This window comes from Danio rerio, chromosome 5, assembly GCF_049306965.1.
Source record: "Danio rerio strain Tuebingen ecotype United States chromosome 5, GRCz12tu, whole genome shotgun sequence".
Classification (NCBI taxonomy): Eukaryota; Metazoa; Chordata; class Actinopteri; order Cypriniformes; family Danionidae; genus Danio; species Danio rerio.
Window position 1 is genome coordinate 29,532,716 of NC_133180.1, and position 11,349 is coordinate 29,544,064.

Genomic DNA, 11,349 nt, shown 5'->3' on the forward strand with positions numbered 1-11,349 from the left:
GCCACCATTTGGAAAATCACTTGAATTCATTTGTACGGTTTTGGAACTGGGATTAAAATGATGCACTCTTTACCAGTTAAACCACAGCATCAGAATATCTTCTGTGCAGAAAACTGACATTTCCTTATGCCATTTTCAGCAACAACAAAAATTGCTTAGGCATTAAACAAACTTACATAAAAAAAAAAAAAAAACCTTATGAAAAAATTAAAGTCAGTGTCTTCAGTTTGAATTCTGGGCGAGGCAGATGATTTTGATCAATAAAAACAAATCTGATGGAACAACATAGTTTAAATAAGGCAACATATGCTATTAACATCGGGCAGAATGTGTCTGCTTTACGTCATGATTTTCAGCACACTCAGAAATGATTGAGAATCCTAATAGTGTTGGATTTCGTATTTATGATTAGAAAGACATTTTGACCTACTGTAAGACGTGTATATAATCGAGTCCAGCTCTGAGTGACGTGATTTTTTTTTTCTAAGTGCAAAAATTGTGACAGCGTGACAAGAACAAAAATAGACACTACAATAGACACTAAATAATGTCTATACAGTCAGAAATGTGAGACTATAGTGAAAATAAAACTCTCTTTTAAAGGGATAGATGATCAATTACCCTGCACTTTTCCAAACATGGATCGTTTCTTTTTTATGTTGAACATAAAACAATATATTTTAAAGAACGTTGAATACCATGTCAAACATTCTTCAAAACATCTTTTTTTTAATGTTAACACAAATAAGAAATGTATAAATGGTTTGGAACTACTTGTGGTTGAGTAAACAGTGAGTTAATAGTCATACCTGGGTGAACTATCCCTTTAAGAGCAATGTGTAATGCATTTCCTCAATGTTTGCAGGTATACAAACACATTAACTGAATCGTCTTTTCACTTGTGATCCACGTGTGCACTTTCTCCCTTCCCAGTGTCCTCTCCTGTCTCAGCGTCATTACATTCCTGCTTTTCCATTGGATGCTCCTCTACTTTTACCTCATTAGCGGGCGACTGGACTCCACTGTCGTCCTGCTGTAACGAACAGATGGGCTTTTCCGTGTGGGAGTCTTGATTACCCTCCGTAATGTGATTTTCCTGTTGATCTGATGCCGTCACGGCCTCCACTTCCCTAACGGCTGAATCCTCTGAACCTAAAGGTGGATCTTTATTTGTACTTCCTTCCATTTCTTGTAAATGAGTGTCTGCTTTTATCTCGGTTTCCTCTTTCTGTGTCCGATTCTCTTGTTCCTCTTCCTGAACTGCTTTGTCGATTTCTTGAATGGCACAATCTATTGCTGACTTGCTCTCTGTGTCCTGTGGTGAATTTTCCATCGTTTTCTCTTCCTCTTTTTGCGGACTTCTATTTGTAGGTGGCTTCTCCTCAACCGCATTTCTGTTCACATCCTCTTTGGTTCCGTTGGGCACTTGCTTCTCCGATTTTTGGGATAATGAGGTGTCTGAATGTACCTCGGTCTCCTCCTCTGGAATTTTGCCCACGTTGGGCACTTCCAGACATGACTCGTGGGGCAGCACTGATGCGGTGCCCTCTAACTGGATCATGGAGACCACCTGCTTCATCCTGCGCCTCTTCTGAGCTTCGGGATCTCCAGCGTTTTCTCCACCTGCCTCCTCCTGGCCTCCTCCATACTCCTCAGCCCAGTCGATGGCAGGGTTTTCTGCCAGGAGGTGAAGGTTTGGGTCGCTGTTGGTCAAAACAATGCTGTCTCGGTATAGGTTGTGTCTCCTCTGGACTGCTGCTTCCTTCACCGCTGGAGACATAAGAGGAAATGTTGATCAGACCACACTGATGGCATGAATGCATTGTGGAATCTCTAATAACATTTATTCCAAATTTCAAATAAAAACTATTGTCATTTAGAGAATATGTTGGTAGAATATGACAATTTGTAAAAAATAAATACAAAAATTACAAAAGTGTTCAGACTTCAAGATATTGCTTGATAATGTTAGCAGCTTTTGCATGCTGTCCCGGGAGAGAAAGAGAAATAATTTTGAGTTCATTGTCATTTTAGTTTCTCTGGCTATGCTATGGCAAAAAAAAAAAAAAAAAAAAAAAAAAAAAAAAAAAAAAACAGATCAAGTTTACCATATTTTATAAATAACACTTTTTTATAATTAAAAAAAATATTCTAAAAATTAAAAGTAAATCAACAGCAATAAATACACAAGATAAAAATACATAATTAATAATAATGATAATATAAAAGACAAAAATCTAAAACTATTCTTTGCTAAAACAATTGTACAATTTTAGAAGCATTCACATTTAAAAAATATTTCATTTTAAGTCTCTCCAGATAAAAAAAAGTTCTTTGATAACATTAAAAATAGGGCATTCCACAAGTACATGTTTAACAGTTTGGTTTCTGTTGCAGTATTGACATTTTGGGTTTATTTTTTTTCTCCTGAGTAAATGTTCTGTCTCAGGAGAGAACCCTGAGCTTGGAGATAAGTCAGCCCAAGGCTCTCGCCTGGTCAATAATCATGTAAGAGGGTACGAGATCAGGTAGTTCTCCAGAGCTCCCAGAATTCGTTCAGCCTTTTCCTTGATTATCGGGAGCAGCCCTAGAGAAATAGAGTGCCAACCACACCAGCGCATGCCCATGCAGTGAAAGCTTAGTACATACAGTAAGTACTCATATACTGTTCCTATTGGTTTATTATATTCACTTATGCTGCTTGTCTTTGGACTGTGGGAGGAAACTGGAGTATCTGGGGCAAAATTTCATTTGGGTTATAACAGTTTAGACATTGGTCACTACTTCCATAACATCAGTGCTTTAAACTCATCTTGTTCTTTGAAAGAAACCTTACCCATCATTATATCTTTCATGACCGTGTGCAGGACCACTTCCTCAAAGATGTTCTCCACCAGAATGAAACGAGAGAAATCCTCAAAAATGAGCTCTTGGAAGCGAGGGAGCTCCTGCAAAAACAGAATACACCCTATGTCAGAGTGTTTTTTTTCCAACAGATAATGCATTACTGCTATAAGAACAGCTGCAGGACTTACAGCAGAGCATGATGGGGAGAGCTGTTTCAGCATGTAGGGGATGAAGATCTGCAGAAGTGCCTCTCTGAAGAACTTCTTACGAACAGTGCTGCTGTCATAGTCAAATTTCTAGAGAACCAATGTGGAATAAACACAAAAATTAAGTTTAAAATGATTCCAAAAGGTATGATAAGGCAGGTGGACATTGTGTTTTACCTTGATGACCCGATCCTGGCAGCGCTGGATGGTTTTACAGAGATCTTCTCCTTCCTGGTCCTCCAAACTCTGGTGCAGCAGCTGCTCAAACGTGTACACCGCGTCATCCATTTGCTGCACAAATCAGATAAATATATCCTTAAAAATAATATAATAACCCACACAGAGTTGCAGATTAGACAAGGCAGTGCTAGTTGACAAAATAATCTTGGATGTGCAAATTGTAGGCAATAAGCATGTTTTATGCAAGGTGTCTGTGTATGTGAGATTAGAAAACAAAGCTTAAAGAAAGGCCTCGTAAAAATATTCTAATTGTTTTATTCACTGTGGTGCTGATCACAGCATCAAATGTTTGATGATAATAATAATAATAATAATAATACATTTTATTTATAATGTGCTTTACTAAACCACAAAGCCCTAGAACAGAGAGAATAAAATGCAACAAAATAAAGGATTCAACATAGAGAATGTTTAATGATTTAATATGCTATTACATTTTAAACAAACATTTTTACATGTCAATCTGTTCATGCCAGAGATAATGATTTAAAAAGCTGATTCTTTATTATAAAGCTCCATTTATTAACATTGTCACTTTTAGTTTACTATTAATTTCTTAATGTTTAATAACTCATAACTGTTTTATTCAAAGGAGTTACTTACTGTAGGTTAAAGTAAACAGTAAAAAAGCAAACGTTAGTATAGTAAAACAAAAATGAATACTACCAATGACAGAAATTTTGTAACAAATGTAGCTGTTTCTCACTTTCAACATTTACCAAAGAGGTTTATGAGCCTTTTGCAATTAAATTTATTTTAAACATTAGTTTACGGTTCATTTCACAGTGGCAACCTCTAAAAGAGAGACTAAAGCTGAAGCAAAATGAATGAACGAGTTTACACTAAACATTTGGTAAGACTTGATTTTGATGGTCCCCATTGCACATTTTGTTGACTAAAAGATGTCAATTACTTCTCATTTGAGTATTAGTAGACGGTCTGCTTAATACCTGCTGATACTGCTCCTTCAACAGACATTTAATTGACTATAACTTACACTAACCCTAACCCAACCTAACAGTCTACTTACAATCTAATGAAAAGTAGATGTAGATGCAATGTAACTTAAATTCAACACAATGCGTTAAAGGAATCAAAATAAACTGATACCAAGCATTTATACAACGAAGCAAACAGAAATGTATACAATCTCTTTTGTTATTATACATGTTTAAAAAGCCCTTTTTTTGCAGCTTACATTATGTCTGTATTGCAATAAAAGCTTCAACAATAATGAATACGTGCTACCTTTAAAATGAATCTTATTGTATTCTAGCCTTTATCCAAAGTTAAGCAGGATTGCATCTAAGATGGAAATAGACCTGAAGAATACATTTGAAAGTACATATTTAAAATTTTAATGGTTGGAAAGTATTTGTACATAGCCAAGAACAGGGAGTGGCTATAAAACACAATTCTAGTAGCATTGACAGTGAAACTAACAGATATAATACCATGATTACTCTTAGCCTGGTTGTTCTGGTGCAGCTGCAAAGAATAAATCTCAATAGTAACTTAATTTAGTTTAATTTAGCCTGCTATCGCGTGACTGAGCAGAAGCTAAATTTTAACAAGGAGAGCTCGAAAATCCCAGCTTTATCTAGCTTTTGTGCAATAGCCACTGAAATTTCCAAGCAAAAAAAAAAAAAAAAAGACAACAACAAGCATTTCACAAGAAACTATGGTCTGCTAATCCTTATTACCACAAGGGAGCGTATTTCACCACATGGAAAGGGTGGATCAACATTTTGGTAATTCACAACACTCAAGTTCAATCATGTTTCTCCACTCCCAGTGCTCTGAAAATCTGTCTCTACAGTAAAAAAAAAAAAAAAAAAAAAGCTTTCATATGAAAGGGTCGATACAATCCACAGTCATATGCTAGTCTATAAAAACACAACCATGTCATTTAGTGACCGAAATGAGGTTTAACATCTCAACCACAACAGCACATACCTCCTCAGGGCCTACAGTTTCATACAAAACAAAAACCTCAAACCAAACCCTAATTGACACACAGAAACCACTTGTTTTGCCGTTACAACCCCCTTCCTAACTAACAGAGATGTTTCTATACATCTTTAAACAAGCTGCAGTTCAACAAACCATTCTGATGGCATAAATCTCATAAAAGCAGCTCAGATGACTGGTACACGTGTAGTTTGTTGTCAATACCACAGTGTGACAGTAAGGGTGGTTGTTTATAATGAAATTCTTCAGATATTTTTTTTTATCTCAAAGGTGACTGACCTCTCGCATTAGGATTTGAGCTCTCTGGACAAACACAGACGGGCTGGAAACGTCAAATCGCTGCTGGAGTCCCTCTAAACTCAGAGTCTCCATCTTCTCATAGCCGTTCTGCATCTTCACTGGATGAAAGGCCAGCATGGAGATCTTGTCCATGTGCTGGGCAGCAAACACAAAAGAGATTTAAGAGATATTAAAAGGTTTTCATGTCTCGCCTATTAGCACCTATGAGCAAAAGAGGCTCAAAGTTGTTTGGAAGAAAGTGAAGGATGAGTAAATGACAGAATTTATATTTCTGGATGAACTATGGCTTTAGAGCAGGGGTCTCAAATCTAGGACTGAGAATTCATCGGAGGGCCGTTTTAACATTCTAGCACAAGAAGGTAATGATTCGCACTCAATTGCTTAATACTGTTTTTATTTTTTACTTTTTCTTACATTTTATGGGTGATAACAGACAAACAGACGTTTCGGCACAAAGCCTTCCTCATTGTAATTACATTACAAGCACATTACTGAGGAAGGCTTTGTGCCGAAACGTCTGTTTGTCTGTTATCACCCGTAAAATGTAAGAAAAAGTAAAAAATAAAAACAGTATTAAGCAATTGAGTGCGAATCATTACCTTCTTTTGAATAATAGTAACGATCAGATTAACGCACCTAACCAAAGTAGTAACTAAAAAAACCGCAAGCGCGCAGGACTAACTTCAGTAACTCTGCACACAACATTCTAGCACACAAATAAAGTGGATACCTGATGGAATTGATGCACTCATACATTCTTCCCCAGAGTATCAAAGCTCTTTCTTTTTGTTTCTTGTTGTACATATTGAAGAGGTAGTTTAAATTTCTGTGAAAATACTACAATTTAATAATAGGCATAATAATTATAATTATATCCTAATCAACTGTTGCTTAACCAAAAGTTAACAGATAGCGTAAAACAGTAGAGCGCAGTTTGAGTAACTTTATTGACTTCACTGGCAATTGTTCATCTCAATATCATTCTTTTTTTTTTTTTTTAAACTACAACAAAGAGGTGACAATTATGTACATATTCACATTTACTTTAACATGTTTAATTTAGCCAGCAGTAGAATCTTACTAATGCCAGCAGGCCGGCAGTTTGAGCTCTGCTTTAGAGGCATAGTTCACCCAAAATGAAGATTTATTCATTATTTACCAAGCCTCAAGTGCTTTTAAATCTTAATGGGTTTCTTTCTTTTGTTGAACACAAAAGATATTTAGAAGAAAGCTAAAAATGTGTAACCACTGACTTCCATATTAGGAAAAACAATGGAAGTAAATGGTTACAGGTTTTCAGCATTTGTAAAATATTTGCCTTTGGTTTAAACAAAAGAAAGAAACTCAAACTGGTTTGGAAAAGTTGAAGGGTACGCAGATGATGAGAGATTTGGGGGTGGGGGGGGGGGGTCACATGTAGTCACAGAGGATATAAACCTGTATAGAAGCACCTGTACAAAAATCTAGAAAAGCTTATGTCTTCTGTTCATATTTCACAAAGAAAAATATTCTGAAGAATGTTGGGGAAAAACAGCCATTTTCTCCTACTACAGTTTCTAGTGTCTAACATTCTTTAGAATATATTTTTCTGTGTTCAACAGAAAAAAGAAATCAAGAGAGAAAAAAAAAAAAAACTAAAACCACTTGAGTGAGAATAATTGAAGAATTTCTTATTTTTGGGTGAACTAACCCTTAGACTTACTTTACCCAAGGAAATGTTTGGTTACATCTCCAAACTGGATTACTGCAACTCTCTACTAGCTGGGCTTCCAGCTAACTCTATCAAACCTCTTCAGCTGCTCCAGAATGCAGCAGCACGAGTTGTCTTTAATGAACCTAAACGAGCACATGTCACTCCGCTGCTAGTCTGTTTGCACTGGCTGCCAGTTGCTGCTCGCATTAAATTCAAAACTCTGATGTTTGCCTACAAAGTGACTTCTGGCCTAGCACCTTCTTATCTGCACTCACTTCTGCAGATCTATGTGCCCTCCAGAAACTTGCGTTCTGTAAATGAACGTCGCCTCGTGGTTCCATCCCAAAGAGGGAAAAAATCACTTTCGCGAACGCTCACGCTCAATCTGCCCAGTTGGTGGAATGAACTCCCTAACTGCATCAGAACAGCAGAGTCACTCGCTATTTTCAAGAAACGACTAAAAACTCAACTATTTAGTCTCCACTTCACTTCCTAATCTGCAATTGCCTCTTTGAATATCACACTAACTGTACAAAAAAAAAAAAAAAAAAAAACTACTAATACTTCCCTTCTTAGACTTTACAGACCTGAAACTTGCCTTTAGTACTTATTCATTGTTGCTCTTAGTTGTGTAAATTGCTTCCTTGTCCTCATTTGTAAGTCGCTTTGGATAAAAGCGTCTGCTAAATGACTAAATGTAAATGTAAATAAGGCAATAATAACATGGTTCAGGTGTAGGTTTAGAGGTAGTACCTTGTTATCACCCAGTTTATGTAATGACTGTACTAAATATACAGCAAGTACATGTGAAACAGAACTGCAAAATGAAGTTCTACATTACCTCGCCGAGTTTCTCTTTGTTTCCATCATTGAGGAGATTCTTGCTCATGTCCACCAGCTCTCTGAAGAACAGGTCTCGCACCTCGAAGAAGCCTCGGCTCGTGGGCTCCATCAGAGCGTCCAGGATTGAGCTGATGTATGGCTGGATGCTGACCTTTAGAAGCTTCTCTGCTTTGGGCAGCACAAGCCCTATAGACAAAAAAAAAAAAAAAACACACAAAAAAGTTATTTTTAGTTCATGTGTTACTATACTTTCAAAGTTATTCCTCTCTCTCTCTCTCTCTCTCTCTATATATATATATATATATATATATATATATATATATATATATATATATATATATATATWTTTTTTTTTTTTTTTTTTTTTTACAAAATCTGTGCAGAAATAGCAAAAATTAATAATAATGCTGCCTGGTCCTGGCCACAAGTGACTAATTAGTTATTTCTTTACATCAGTGCTAGATCATGATATAATCAAAGTATGCAGAAACAATAAAATATCCAAGGATATTATGAATACATAGGACAGACAAACAGAAGGCGTTTTTGCAATTTCTGAAGAACACTTCTATCATGTGCGTCAACAACACTTCAGAAAAGCTGTCAAAACGTTGTCTGTTCTTTCACAATCCCTTTAAAACGCACTTCCTAGGAAAGCATATCACCAGAAACCTGATATGATAAGATAAACATCTGGCAGGTTATTTTCAGATAAATAATAAGCAGCCCGTTTCTGTCACTTAGTAAAGACATATGAAGGAATTGTAGGAGAAAAGACGTCAAACCTCGTATTTTGCTGGTCACGTGTTCTTTGGAAGTGATGATCTGGTCCATGTCTGTGCGGATGGTGGTTTCAAGAGGAGGTCGACCTGCTTCACAGCTCTGCACTACAGCTTCATACTGAGCCTGAGCCTGACTCTGAACCAGGCCGTACACTGCATCTGATATCTGAACACAAAACACACTGGAGTAAAGCCAGGCTGCTGGAAAATAGAAAGATCTGATTCCTTACAAAGCAGACTTTATACTACTAATGTGCTACACCAACGTCAATAAAATTAGGACCCTTATATTATACATATCATTGTGAATTAAAACACAACAAAATAAAATATACAGTGCTCAGCATATACAAGTATACCCCTCACAAATCTATCTTTTAATTTAATATTTTTATAGGATGCTATAGTTTTTTTATTTGTGCAAATACATTAGATTAGTCAGTACTGAAGCCAAATCTGGAGCTTATCTAACAAAATAACTAATGGTCCAAGAACTAGTACATCCAAATTTATACTGTATGTCATGGAAAAATATTAAATACAAATTAAAAAAAAGAGGAAAAATCAAGAGAAAGAAAAAAAATTAAAAAATTAGTTGAAATTTTGTAGTTCATGATTAAATTTAATATTTAGCTTGAATTTAATTGTATTATCTTTCAATTTCTAAATATGTTTGTTGACTAAAATATTATTTTCATAAAAATATCTGTTAAATAAATCTGTTTTGTTTAAATGCACCAAAATACATTGCCTATAATCACTGAGAAATGGCTAAAAATATTCATTTTTAAAATGGGGTGTACTCAATTATACTGAGCACTGTACTTTTTTTAAACAAGACTGCACAACACACAAAATATAATTAAACATTGGGAAGTTACTTGTAAATCACTTGTGTATTAATAAAAAAATGAAATAAATAAAAAATTAAATACGAAGATTAAGAAACAAAAATATTAAAACAAGAGTAGTAGACAAACAAAACTAATTAGTAAATAAGAAAACAAAGCAAGATAACACAAAAGAATCAACAAGAAAAAAAAGGTATAAAATGTTCAGCTCATGTCAAATGTTTGCTTGTTCAGTAGGTTTTCAACACAATTACTTTTTTATATAAATAAATAATGAAATAAAATAAATAATGAAAACTTTAATAAAAAATACATTTTTGATAATTACTCATTTATTAATTAAAAATGTAAAAAAATAATAAAACTACAAAACAATAAAAAGAACAAAAAATGAAATCAACAAAAAGTATTAATATAATAACGATCATTAAATAAAAAAGCATATAGTACAAAATGTATACAATTGTAAAAAAAAAATATATAAATACTATACTGCACAAAGTATAAAATGGTTTTGCCGACCAATAAACAAACAAACAAATAAACAAACAAATAAATACTAAGAAAGATAACACAAAAAGAATTAACAAGAAAAAAAAAATAATAAAATAAATTGTTGGGAAATCAGATCAGCTCATGCCAAGTGTTTGCTTGTTGGTTTCATTTTTTGAACACAATTACTTATACAACATAAATAAATAATGTGAAAAAACCTAATAAAACAAATAAATCTTGGGTAAATAATTACTCATTAATTTTAACCAATGTAATAAAATAATGAATTAAAAAATGAATAAAAAAAGACAACAAATATAAAATATTACTAAGTAAATAAACAAACAAAAAACAAACAAACAAAAACAAATAAAACAAATGAAAAACAGATAAACAAATAAATAAACAAACAAATTAATAAATAAACAATTAAACAAATGAATTAATTTTAAAAAGTAAAACCTTTTTTTACATTACTTTTTTTTTTCAAAAAGCATCTAAAATGCAGGACATACCAGCATCCAGTTCTTCTGTCTCTCATGCATCTTGCCCTTCAGTTTCGGAGTTATGAGGTCTCTCATCTCAGGGAGGAGGGTCTCCATGACCAGATTAGCGAGGATCTGCAGTGACAGTCAGAAAACAACTGAAGAAAGAACAACACTTTACAGTGGCGATCGTCAAAATCAACATGAGATTGATTGCAGAGAAATTATGAAGTCGTCTTGTGAGTTTGATTGACACATTAGGCCTGGAGGCTTTATTTACTCATACCCATCACATTGACTAGACATATGAGGAAACCCGGCCTGCCTAAAGCACATTACAATTACTACTGTACTACTTTTAGTCTGTCTGAATGAAGTTCATGTGTCATTAAACTGGCTACGGTGACATCCTTCTCGCAAAACATACAAGAATAGTGTTACTGAATTACAAGAAAAATAAACCTGTGCAGGATTAACATCTATTGTTCAGCCCGACATATTGCAAACATTGAAAATTTAAACCATATACAGTAGATCAGAGTTACAGTCGGAAGTTACTGGAGGACACACACAACGCATGTTCTATTTTTTACTCACTTCAGAGAGAAAACAATAAAGTTAAAGAGCTCAGTTGAT

General features: G+C 34.6%; 1 protein-coding gene across 1 annotated transcript in view; it reads right to left on the reverse strand.

The window, feature by feature from the left end:
* Nucleotides 1-767: 767 nt before the first annotated feature.
* The window catches only part of niban2b (niban apoptosis regulator 2b), a 52,273-nt gene continuing 41,691 nt past the window's right edge, over nt 768-11,349 (reverse strand). Inside the window, exons 8-15 of the mRNA NM_001326382.1 lie at nt 10,744-10,848; nt 8,886-9,048; nt 8,099-8,286; nt 5,544-5,699; nt 3,231-3,344; nt 3,036-3,143; nt 2,837-2,948; nt 768-1,770 (exon numbers count right to left, since the gene is read on the reverse strand). Of these exons, the coding sequence (NP_001313311.1) occupies nt 896-1,770; nt 2,837-2,948; nt 3,036-3,143; nt 3,231-3,344; nt 5,544-5,699; nt 8,099-8,286; nt 8,886-9,048; nt 10,744-10,848 (1,821 nt within the window). The 3' untranslated portion in view covers nt 768-895. The remainder of the gene's footprint in view (nt 1,771-2,836; nt 2,949-3,035; nt 3,144-3,230; nt 3,345-5,543; nt 5,700-8,098; nt 8,287-8,885; nt 9,049-10,743; nt 10,849-11,349) is intronic.